This window comes from Nerophis lumbriciformis, linkage group LG31 (genome assembly GCF_033978685.3).
Source record: "Nerophis lumbriciformis linkage group LG31, RoL_Nlum_v2.1, whole genome shotgun sequence".
Taxonomy (NCBI): Eukaryota; Metazoa; Chordata; class Actinopteri; order Syngnathiformes; family Syngnathidae; genus Nerophis; species Nerophis lumbriciformis.
Window position 1 is genome coordinate 8,664,326 of NC_084578.2, and position 13,478 is coordinate 8,677,803.

The 13,478-nt window shown below is 38.9% G+C and overlaps 1 protein-coding gene across 1 annotated transcript in view; it reads right to left on the reverse strand.

Annotated features, from left to right (window-relative positions):
* Window positions 1-9,668, reverse strand: part of chpfa (chondroitin polymerizing factor a) — a 29,311-nt gene extending 19,643 nt beyond the window's left edge. The window contains exon 1 of the mRNA XM_061926608.2: window positions 9,261-9,668. Within this exon, the coding sequence (XP_061782592.1) occupies window positions 9,261-9,547 (287 nt within the window). The 5' untranslated portion in view covers window positions 9,548-9,668. The remainder of the gene's footprint in view (window positions 1-9,260) is intronic.
* Between the last annotated feature and the right edge of the window lie 3,810 nt (window positions 9,669-13,478).

Consider the following 13,478-nt stretch of genomic DNA (forward strand, 5'->3'; position numbering starts at 1 on the left):
CCAGACCCAAAAACGCAGAAGAGTTGAAGGCCACTATCAGAGCAACCTGGGCTCTCATAACACCTGAGCAGTGCCAGAAACTCATCGACTCCATGCCACGCCGCATTAACGCAGTAATTGAGGCAAAAGGAGCTCCAACCAAGTATTGAGTATTGTACATGCTCATATTTTTCATTTTCATACTTTTCAGTTGGCCAACATTTCTAAAAATCCCTTTTTTGTATTAGCCTTAAGTAATATTCTAATTTTGTGACACACGGAATTTTGGATTTTCATTTGTTGCCACTTCAAATCATCAAAATTAAATGAAATAAACATTTGAATGCATCAGTCTGTGTGCAATGAATAAATATAATGTACAAGTTACACCTTTTGAATGCAATTACTGAAATAAATCAAGTTTTTCAAAATATTCTAATTTACTGGCTTTTACCTGTATAAGTCGCACTGGAGACCAGCCAAACTATGAAAAAAACTGCGACTTATAGTCCGAAAAATACGGTAGATAGATAGAACTTTATTGATTCCTTCAGGAGAGTTCCCTCAGGAAAATTAAAAAATTAAAAAATGTGTAGAAAGAACATGTTAAAAGAGAAATTAAGCAGAAATTAACAGTAAATGAACAAGTAGATGAATAATTCATTTTCTACCACTTGTCCTTAATAATGTTGACAAAATAATAGAATGGAAATTGACAATATAGTACTGCATATGTCAGCAGCTAAATTAAGAGCCTTTGTTTGCTTACTTACTACTAAAAGACAAGTTGTCGTGTATGCTCACTATTTTATTTAAGGAGAAACTTGCAATAATAAACATATGTTTAATGTACCGTACATTTTTGTAGCTAAAATAAAGCCAATAATGCCATTTTTTGTGGTCCCCTTTATTTAGAGAAGTATCGAAAAGTACCGAAAAGTATCGAAATACATTTTGGCACCGGTACCAAAATATTGGTGTCCGGACAACACTAAATCCAACATATTACTGTCTGAGCAACTAAGAAATTCAACTGTGCACATTGAACGTACAAGCTTTGTTCTCTCAGTACAGACTGACAGAGATGGATAAATACTCAGAAGAATATGACAAGGAAGTGTTTACAACATTAACGTCACATAAACCGGACGTGCAACTCTCGTTTTGTCTTTATCATTAAAAAAAAAAAACACTCTAAAACCTTTACAAATTCAACGGATGAAGGTAAACATATTTAAACACTCAAGTAACAACAATAAGAAGTAAGAGCTATATTTTAGATTAATTCAGTCAAGGTAAGTATATTGTGTACTGTCTATTTTATTTTTCTAAATAAAACTTATTTTTCCCATTTTTTTGTACGTGTTGAAGTACTTTTTGAGCACATTCAATGATACCGTGCTAATTTTGGTCACAACAACCATGATATGAACTTTTCATATCGTTACATCTACACTCTACTCTTGGTATAATTCTTTAACTGATCCTAAAAAACCCCAAACAGTTTTGGAAAGCAAACATCAGCGCGCCACAAGCGTGCATCTGTTACACAACATATGGCCTCCACTATGTGTTGTGTATTTCCAAGAAACTACATGAGGTTGTTTTTTTTTAAAGAAACTTCAGTCTCTTGAGTGTCAGGGCTAATATTTGAACGGGGCCAGATTCCAGTTCCGATTCCAAAGTTGGACTTTTGAATGTATCAACACAGCAAACATATGTTTGAGGTTCTTCACTGGTTGGTGCAAATATATCAGTAGTAAGATTAGTAACCACATTATTTCAATGTTCTTATAAGTGAACTGTGCTAACCGGTCATCTGCTGATTGGACTGAGCGTTGCTCTGGTCTATTGACATCTTTGGAAGACAATGGGAGCCAATCGGGGAGCCCAAAGGATGATGGCCGGGCAGAGCAGTGGGCAATTTGGCGATTTCTGAATTGAAATACAAATTGGGCAACACCTCGGAGAAGCTGTCCGCGCTGCAAGGCAAAAGTATGATCAATTTGACAGCCAGAACGGACAAGTAGAGCAAACAAACCATTGGAATGGGTTTACTCGCCCTAACCAAAACAATCCATATCTACAATTTGGCTTCCTCTGCCGCACTTTAGGCCAGATGCCACCCTCGAGTTCTTGTGTAGTAAATATGTGCTCATATGTGTTTATTGTTGTTCGAGGTTCTTTGTGGTCTCAAACTTGTAGGAGGGTCTTTAACTTCCTCTGAGCTCACTGTAAACAAACATTGTGTGGGACTTCTTTTGTTTCAGAGGAAGACATTAGGGGTGTGAACCTTTGGGCACCTAACGGTTACACCTGGTTCCGACTACCGGGGTGACTATTCGATTCAGAATCGATTCCCTTCATAGCTTACCGAAGTCGTACTAAAATCATGTTGACAGATTATTGAGCGCCGTGTGTAGTGTTCTATATTCTCAATGGAACATTTAAAGTTTGGGTGTTTTTTACCGCCGTCATATTGCAGTCTACACGTATCTCTTATGTGTGACTGCCATCTACTGGTCACACTTATCATTACATGATTGTAAATAATGTAAATAATTCAATGTATATACTCTGATGATTAACTTGTGTGATGACTGTATTATGCCGATAGTATATATTTGTACCATGAATTGATTTATTTATTACTTAAACAAGTTGAAAAACTTATTCGGGTGTTACCATTTAGTGGTCAATTGTACGGAATATGTACTGTACTGTGCAATCTACTTGTCCTGGGCATGACGTTAAAGTGCATCCGGCAGTGGAGGCTCCTCTATGGGGTCTTGGGGCACTAAGAGGTTAACCCCTTTACTACTGTTACCCCAGATGGCCCTTGGCAAAGGCCGAGTACCTGACTGCCCCCTAGCCAGGGATACGGTGAAGACCTCAACGGCGGAGCAGGCGGGAAGACAGTAGATTTAAGAACGACCACAACGGCTGCGATGGCGGAAGAAGGCTGCAGCAGAAAAGGGTCCCCGGTCGTCTTGGACTCCACGCCACTGGACCCTGACCCGATTTCTGTCAAGGATCGTGTGGTGACTGTCTGTGCACCAGTCTCCCCACGTTAAACAAAGTCACGCACAGGCATCCTCCATAAAGGGATACACCCCTACCAGGAGGACCGTCATACTCGTTCGAGTGACCGCCGATAATGACTATTAAAAGTTTCAATCAATCAAAACTCCATGTACAAAATAAAATAGCTTCGAGGCATACTTGCCAACCCTCCCGAATTTTCCGGGAGACTCCCGAATTTCAGTGCCTCTACCGAGACAACCATTCTCCCGAATTTCTCCCGATTTCCAGCCGGACTTAAGACACGCCCACTCCAGGTCCGTGCGTCACGTCCGCTTGGCCAACCAAAAAGTAACCACAGAACACTATAGTGTTCTGTGGTTACTTTTTGGTTGGCCAACGGTTTACGTTGTATTGCGCACTCTGACGGCAAGTGTGGGAGTCGGTTCTGAAGTATGAAGTAGTGATGGGTCCGGCAACACCGATGCTTCGGCGCATGCGTCGAGCTCGTAGAGCAAAACCCTGTGTCGGTGCGCGTACCGCTTTTAGAAAGTCACGTGACCGATCATGAGCTGTTTCGATCACGTGACCGATACACAAACTGTGTCGCACAGACACCTCCTCTGTGCCCTGTGAGCGGGTCTTTTCTACAGCCGGAGAATTGAATTAATAACTAAGAAGAGAAATCGTCTGAAATTTAATACAATGGAAAAACTGTTTTTTTTTAATAAAAATGTGTAAAAAAAATAAATAAATAAAAAAAAATCCCAGTCCACAAGCATCCTCATTCACAACACGTTCTCTTAGATTTCCATGTTATGATACATGTTGACATTATTTATTGACTGTATCTTAAAAAGATAAAAACATATTTGTATTTAAATGAAGATATGAAATAATCCTAAATGAAATACAATGACTTGGTTTATATTATTGTATATACTAGGTCATAAAATCAGTGTCAGTTGAGTCGGTCCATAGGTTGCCTGTAGGAATTTTTAATGTCCAGCAGATGTCAGTATTTAGTGACACAGTATCGACACAGTATCAATACAGTTTTGCAATGTGTCGAAACGCTTCATGACGCCTCATCAACCCATCACTAGTATGAAGTAAAGAGACGTAACTTCATCACCTCGCCTGGTTATTGACTCCAACCCGGAATATTACACTGCCCATACCTATGCTCCTTCAAAAGCTGTGCTACTGGCTGCAAAGCATTGCACTTTCAAATACAACAATGAGTAGAGAGGAGTGTTATGTGTGTGTATATGTGTAAATAAATGAACACTGAAAGTATTTATTTTATTTATATGTATATATACAATAAAATACATATATATATATATATATATGTCAAGTATTTATTTTATTTATATATACAGGTAAAAGCCAGTAAATTAGAATATTTTGAAAAACTTTATTTATTTCTGTAATTGCATTCAAAAGGTGTAACTTGTACATTATATTTATTCATTGCACACAGACTGATGCATTCAAATGTTTATTTCATTTAATTTTGATGATTTGAAGTGGCAACAAATGAAAATCCAAAATTCCGTGTGTCACAAAATTAGAATATTACTTAAGGCTAATACAAAAAAGGGATTTTTAGAAATGTTGGCCAACTGAAAAGTATGAAAATGAAAAATATGAGCATGTACAATACTCAATACTTGGTTGGAGCTCCTTTTGCCTCAATTACTGCGTTAATGCGGCGTGGCATGGAGTCGATGAGTTTCTGGCACTGCTCAGGTGTTATGAGAGCCCAGGTTGCTCTGATAGTGGCCTTCAACTCTTCTGCGTTTTTGGGTCTGGCATTCTGCATCTTCCTTTTCACAATACCCCACAGATTTTCTATGGGGCTAAGGTCAGGGGAGTTGGCGGGCCAATTTAGAACAGAAATACCATGGTCCGTAAACCAGGCACGGATAGATTTTGCGCTGTGTGCAGGCGCCAAGTCCTGTTGGAACTTGAAATCTCCATCTCCATAGAGCAGGTCAGCAGCAGGAAGCATGAAGTGCTCTAAAACTTGCTGGTAGACGGCTGCGTTGACCCTGGATCTCAGGAAACAGAGTGGACCGACACCAGCAGATGACATGGCACCCCAAACCATCACCCAACCATGCAAATTTTGCATTTCCTTTGGAAATCGAGGTCCCAGAGTCTGGAGGAAGACAGGAGAGGCACAGGATCCACGTTGCCTGAAGTCTAGTGTAAAGTTTCCACCATCAGTGATGGTTTGGGGTGCCATGTCATCTGCTGGTGTCGGTCCACTCTGTTTCCTGAGATCCAGGGTCAACGCAGCCGTCTACCAGCAAGTTTTAGAGCACTTCATGCTTCCTGCTGCTAACCTGCTCTATGGAGATGGAGATTTCAAGTTCCAACAGGACTTGGCGCCTGCACACAGCGCAAAATCTACCCGTGCCTGGTTTACGGACCATGGTATTTCTGTTCTAAATTGGCCCGCCAACTCCCCTGACCTTAGCCCCATAGAAAATCTGTGGGGTATTGTGAAAAGGAAGATGCAGAATGCCAGACCCAAAAACGCAGAAGAGTTGAAGGCCACTATCAGAGCAACCTGGGCTCTCATAACACCTGAGCAGTGCCAGAAACTCATCGACTCCATGCCACGCCGCATTAACGCAGTAATTGAGGCAAAAGGAGCTCCAACCAAGTATTGAGTATTGTACATGCTCATATTTTTCATTTTCATACTTTTCAGTTGGCCAACATTTCTAAAAATCCCTTTTTTGTATTAGCCTTAAGTAATATTCTAATTTTGTGACACACGGAATTTTGGATTTTCATTTGTTGCCACTTCAAATCATCAAAATTAAATGAAATAAACATTTGAATGCATCAGTCTGTGTGCAATGAATAAATATAATGTACAAGTTACACCTTTTGAATGCAATTACTGAAATAAATCAAGTTTTTCAAAATATTCTAATTTACTGGCTTTTACCTGTATGTATATATATATATATATATATATATATATATATATATATATATATAAGAAATACTTGAATTTCTGTGAATTCTAGCTAATATATATATATATATATATATATATATATAGCTAGAATTCACTGAAAGTCAAGTATTTATTTTATTTATATATATATATATATATATATATATATATATATATATATATATATATATATATATATATAAGAAATACTTGAATTTCTGTGAATTCTAGCTATAAATATACTCCTCCCCCCTTAACCGCACCCACCTCAACCCCCCCCCAAACTCCCAAATTTGGAGGTCTCAAGGTTGGCAAGTATGCTTTGAGGTCGGTAAGCAAAACCAGAATTATTCCTTACATTAGGCGGGTTATAAGGTGCACTGTTGAGTTTTGAGGGGAAAAATAGGTAGCCCGGAAAATACGGTAATTAAGAGTTTACATGCATAATAAAATCTGGTTATAACCAAATCAATGCAATAATTTGTTTTTTAGTGCATGTAAACCTACCAAGTGTGGGCATAGAAGCGGTAAGAACATCCAGAAGCTGCAATGCATACAAAATAGTGCTGCTAAGATCCTAATGAGAATGCGGAAATACGACCATATCACACCAACTCTCAAATCTCTTCACTGGCTTCCTGTTCCACTCAGGATCGAATACAAAGCCTCCCTACTAACCCACCAGTGCCTCCATGGAAATGCCCCCCTCTACCTCAAAGAACTACTCACCCCCAAATCCTCCACACAACACCTCCTCTCCGGACAGGCTATAACCTCCTCCAACCTCCGAGGACAGAGCTACAAACTATGGGAGACCGGGCTTTCTGCTCTTGTCGCTCCCAGTCTGTGGAATGCTCTCCCTGACCACCTGAGGGCACCACAGACTGTGGATGCTTTTAAAAAAGCCTTTTTATAAATATATGCATACTAGTTTTAGCTATTGTGCTGTTCTAGTTTTTATTTATTTTTTTATTATCTTTATTTTTTTTATTTTTTGTTTCAATACACTGTAGCACTTTGAGGTTGTTTTCTCAATGTAAAGTGCTTTCTACAAATAAAATCTATCATTATTATTTATGTTGGTTTTTAGGATGGAATTGAGGGGGCCCACTATGTTTGGGCCCCGGAATTTGGTGCTACGCCTCTGAGCGGACTACAAGTGTGAACGCACCCTCAGGTGAAAACCTAGGACTACCTATGGTGCAACCCTCAGGTGAAAATAGGTAGCCCGGAAAATACGGTAATTAAAGGGGAACATTATCACCAGACCTATGTAAGCGTCAATATATACCTTGATGTTGCAGAAAAAAGACCATATATTTTTTTAACTGATTTCCGAACTCTAAATGGGTGAATTTTGGCGAATTAAACGCCTTTCTAATATTCGATCTCGTTGTGACGTCACATCGGGAAGCAATCCGCCATTTTCTCAAACATAGAGTCAAATCAGCTCTGTTATTTTCCGTTTTTTCGACTGTTTTCCGTACCTTGGAGACATCATGCCTCATCGGTGTGTTGTCGGAGGGTGTAACACGAACAGGGACAGATTCAAGTTGCACCAGTGGCCCAAAGATGCGAAAGTGGCAAGAAATTGGACGTTTGTTCCGCACACTTTACCGACGAAAGCTATGCTACGACAGAGATGGCAAGAATGTGTGGATATCCTGCGACACTCAAAGCAGATGCATTTCCAACGATAAAGTCAAAGAAATCTGCCGCCAGACCCCCATTGATCCTGCCGGAGTGTGTGAGCTATTCAGGGACAAAGGACCTCGGTAGCACGGCAAGCAATGGCGGCAGTTTGTCCCCGCAGACGAGCGAGCTAAACCCCCTGGATGTCTTGGCTCACACCGTCCCTTATGCCACCGAAGATGATCAAGAGAAGAATATCGACCCTAGCTTCCCTGGCCTGCTGACATCAACTCCAAAACTGGACAGATCAGCTTTCAGGAAAACAGCGCGGATGAGGGTATGTCTACAGAATATATTAATTGATGAAAATTGGGCTGTCTGCACTCTCAAAGTGCATGTTGTTGCCAAATGTATTTCATATGCTGTAAACCTAGTTCATAGTTGTTAGTTTCCAAACACATACCAATCGTTGGTTAGAAGGCGATCGCCGAATTCGTCCTCGCTTTCTCCCGTGTCGCTGGCTGTCGTGTCGTTTTCGTCGGTTTCGCTTGCATACGGTCCAAACCGATATGACTCAATAGCTTCAGTTTCTTCTTCAATTTCGTTTTTCGCTACCTGCCTCCACACTACAACCATCCGTTTCAATACATGCGTAATCTGTTGAATCGCTTAAGCCGCTGAAATCCGAGTCTGAATCCGAGCTAATGTCGCTATACCTTGCCGTTCTTTCCGCCATGTTTGTTTGTATTGGCATCACTATGTGACGTCACAGGAAAATGGACGGGTGTATATAACGATGGTTGAAATCAGGCACTTTGAAGCTTTTTTTTAGGGATATTGCGTGATGGGTAAAAAAAATGTAAAAACTTCGAAAAATAAAATAACCCACTGGGAACTGATTTTTAATGGTTTTAACCCTTCTGGGGACGGCGTGGCGAAGTTGGTAGAGTGGCCGTGCCAACAATCGAAGGGTTGCTGGTTACTGGGGTTCAATCCCCACCTTCTACCATCCTAGTCACGTCCGTTGTGTCCTTGGGCAAGACACTTCACCCCTTGCTCCTGATGACTGCTGGTTAGCGCCTTGCATGGCAGCTCCCGCCATCAGTGTGTGAATGTGTGTGTGAATGGGTGAATGTGGAAATACGGTCAAAGCGCTTTGAGTACCTTGAAGGTAGAAAAGCGCTATACAAGTATAACCCATTTATCATTTATCATTCTGAAATTGTGATAATGTTCCCCTTTAAGAGTTCACATGCATTTTAAAATCTGGTTGCAACCAAATCAATGCAATAATTAGTTTTTTTTAGTGGATGTAAACATACCAAGTTTGGGCATTGAAGCAGTAATGTTGGGTTTAGGGTGGGGATGAGGGGGCCCCCTATGTTTGGGCCCCGGAATTTGGTGCTACGCCCCTGAGCAGACTACAAGTGTGAACGCACCCTCAGGTGGTGTCGGCTCCCTTGAAGTATGACTGTGTTTATACAGTATATAATAATAATAATAATACCTGGGATTTATATAGCGCTTTTCTAAGTACCCAAAGTCGCTTTACATGTAGAACCCATCATTCATTCACACCTGGTGGTATATGACCGACAAGAGCTCAAATGAGGACGTGTTTGTGTGATAGAATGTTCCAGTGACATACCTTAAAACTTTCTTCGGGACACTTTGCGCGACTTGTTTATTATACGGCACTATTCGCGGTTCGAAATCCGGCTCCGCGTCGTCGAGGACTGCTATGGAGTTGGTCTTCCTGGCTCCTTTAAGCCGCTCCTCCAGAGGCGAAGCGGCGGCGTCGTCGTCCCCGTCCGTGAAGAAGCAGGCTTCCTCGGTCCAGTTGACGCTCAGCAGACTCAAGGTGAATCCCAGGGAAATGCCGATGATTACCGGGCCCACCGACCGTAGAGCGGAAAGAAGGGCTGGGAATCTCATCTTGCGGCTCGGCTCTGGGAGCCTCCGACCTCTCGTTGCTGTGACGCCGCGAGTCAACTACATCAAGTCGGCGATGTTTCCTCGTCCGACTTCCACAAAAGACGCGAGTTGTTCCCTCGAAAATGACGTCGGGTTCGTACGTGTCATTATCGCTGCTTACGTAGCTCCGCCCCCTTGCGTTGGAAGCCCTCAAAGGCGGACGGATCTACTTCCTGTGTGTGTGTGTCTCCATGCGCGCATGGATATTTAACACCATGGTGACTGCTCACCTGCGTTGCTATGTGACGTCACCGTTAAGCTTGTGTAGACTGCTAACACATTTTTTTTGAAGTCTCATTTAGAGTTGCCACCAGGGCCGGCCCGTGGCATAGGCCGTATAGGCAAATGCTAAGGGCGCCGTCCATCAGGGGGCGCCACGCCAGTGCCACAAATGTTGGAGAAAAAAAAAAAAAAAGTTGGTACTATTATTTCTAAATACAAAAAATAATCCCACGTTAATTAAAATGCAAAGTAAAGCCTATTTAATAGAAATATTATTTGCTACAATATCGTATCATGACTCTTTTTGGACGTCACCACATCAAAAAATCAACACAAGATGTCAAAACGGCCAAAACTGTCAGGTGCCCAGGGAAGAAAAAAGAGAAAAGAAGAGGAGGAGAAACGAGAAAAGACAGAGGTAGCAGGTAGGTAACGTTAGCCTACATGAAATGATTTGTCTGTTACAGAATGTGATAGTAACCTGGCTTTTTAGCATTAAGCTAATGTTACATGATTCGGCAATTGCTAATCAATAAATAGCTAGTTCTGTTTTAACGTCGGGTTAATATTGTGGAGGGGGCTAAATTGTTATGGAAAATAATAATGTAACGTTAGGTAATTACATTATTTATATTACATTTATTTGTATTAGATCTTTTAAGCAGGTGTTTTTTGTTTACATTGTTATTGCCTTCTGGTTAGCTAATGTTTGCCCTGCAGGTAATAGTCACTTTTCCACCCCTTTATATATTAGGTATAGTTGTAAGCCTAGTTGTTAAAGTGCACATCATTAATGTTAATTAAGCAATATGTATGTAAAAAATATTGTATTTCATATATTCATTTTTTATTTTTTGCATTCATTTATTTATTCATTTTTTTTTTAATCTTGTTAACTATTCTGATTGTTAATTTGCTTTCTTTAAGTAAAAAAAAAGGTCAAAGACAAAGCTATTTGGTTTCTTGTGAGTATATACAGTTCACTGCCGATGTGGGGGGGCGCCATCTAAAATCTTGCCTAGGGCGCCAGATTGGTTAGGGCCGGGCCTGGTTGCCACACTACACTACATTATTTGATCAAAGTTATTATTTTATTAATGATAATTAACAACACATTCCCAATGATAATACTACAAAAATGATATACTTTTCTTCTGTTTTTGTTTTTTTGTCTTGCAGCTTTACCCCTCAGTTTGCACCAAAACAAGCCAATCATATGTTTGATTTTGCTCAATTTTTGTTTTTGTTTGTTTTGGGTTTTTTTAGTTTTATTTTCACGCCGGATGGCTTTCCTCCCGTTTATGCAGGCCATGACACCACTAACAGTATATAGTAAATGCCACATCACCATGTCTAAATTACTATAAATTATATTATTGTTTTCTTATTATATATTTATTACTTTATTGTGTTATTTTCGATCTATCTTAATTATTAATACTACTAGTATTCTCCTCTCATTGTTATGTTTTATTAACTTATTAATGTGATATTTTTATGATATATGTTACATTTTTTCATATGTTTTATAAAAAAAAAATTAGATGGCGTTAATTTTAGTTAGCACCAACCAAATCCCTCCGATCCTACCAGGGTACAGATTCACATCAAATCCGACGTGTTACGGCACTTGGCCATCACTCCAGCAGCACTGAGAGCAAACTCGGCCAATTTACCTCTAGTGTAATGTTGCAATTTTCAATGCCGACTAAAAAAATTGACTCAAGGAAACGTAAGTTAAGTAAGGCCCCCAGTTTTCCACAAATGGGCTAGCTTGATGCTAATATACATTGGCTTTGCTATTGACACGCTTCTGATTAGCATTAGCGATTTTACATGGCGATTTCAACGCCTCCAAAGTTGTGTAAATGAAAACTACAACTAAGCTGCACGTTACAATCAAACAGCTGGTGCGTAATATGCACGATACTTACAGTATTAACACTTTTTAGGGTGCAACAGACAGCAAAGCAGACTTAGCGTCATACCTGCAAATGATATTCAGAAATATGATAATGAAACAAGATACAACTGGTAAGCGGTTATCATAATCAGCTCGTTTTTAAATGTTGTATTAAAAATGAGATTTTGTTATAAAAAAAAAAGTTTTTATATTTATTAACACACACAAAAGTACCAAAAAATAAGTACTGTTGAGTACCAGTATTAATTACAAGGTACTGGGAATCGGTGCTGTCCATCCGTCGGTTCAAATGTGAATGGTACCCAACCCTAGTCTCCATACACAGTGTGGAGCCGCTCCATTTTAAATATTGCTTTGCTATTGTTAAACTGTCAATAACACTCATCGTAAATACATTTAAAAATTTACAGTGAATACATGTGATGGTATCGGTATTCGTGTCGGCCAATGTCACTCGTGGATTATTGTTATCGCAATCAGCAGCAAAAACCCTGATTGGTACGCCAAAGAAGATACAGTAGCTTTCCAAGCTGTACACTGATTACTCTAAATGTGTTGTTGTGTCCCTTGAAGATTGAATAAAATGTGTGCTGAGATGCAAGGTGTGTGCACTTCCACTCCTGGGATTCTATGTGGACAAAATAAAAATCAGATAACTGGTAAAACTTGTGTGTCAGCGTTGCAGTCGGGAAGTCGAGGGTTTGACTCTGTGTGGAGTCTGTGCGTTCCAAAAATATTCTTGTTAGGTTAATCCAGTCCTTCTCAAATAGTAGGCCACTCCCTCCTCTATCAGTATCAGGCTGCTTCGAAAAGCTGCGCACTACAAAACGCGCTCATTGTAGGCATTAATCCTCACTTCCACATTTTGATTTAAAAACAATAATTAGCATTGTAAACAGTCAGCTAATTGTACACATATGTTTTGGCTCCGCCCATCCCTGAACAGCTATTTCACAGCAATGTTTAAACACTTTGTCTGGGGTCACTGGCAAAAGGGTTGTTGTAATACACTTTTCCACCACTTGTGGCAGTAATTGCATAATAAAACAAACAGAAGAAGTTTGGAGCCAAAATCATAGAGAGGTTTCTTAAGCGCAAAAATTACGACTAAATTGGCGAACCTGTATTTTCATTTGCACTTTAATTTTAATGACAGTTTTTTTAAAACACATATAACATGATCGTCGTTATTATTTATTTATTATCAATTTAGTTTGAATGTATTTATTGTAGCACAACATAGTTTATAAATTGTAATAAATAATTGTAATACATTTTAATAAATATGTACATTTATTTTTCATCAGTTTTTAGAGTCTATATTAGGGGTGTCAAACTCATTTTAGCTCAGGTGTCAAACTTTGACTGATAAATATACATTTGAAGTTGATCTTGACTCTATACAATGAGTCAAGAACGCAGTGCTAAAATATATTTTTAACTAAATTATATATATATATATATATATATATATATATATGTATATATATATATATATATATATATATATATATATATATATATATATATATATATATATATATATATATATATACATACATATATATATATATATAGGGGGCTAAAATATATTTTTTAACTAAATTATATATATATATATATATATATATATATATATATATATATATATATATATATATATATATATATATATATACTAAATTATATATATATAATTTAGTTAAAAAATATATTTTAGCCCTCTATATATGTATGTATATATAT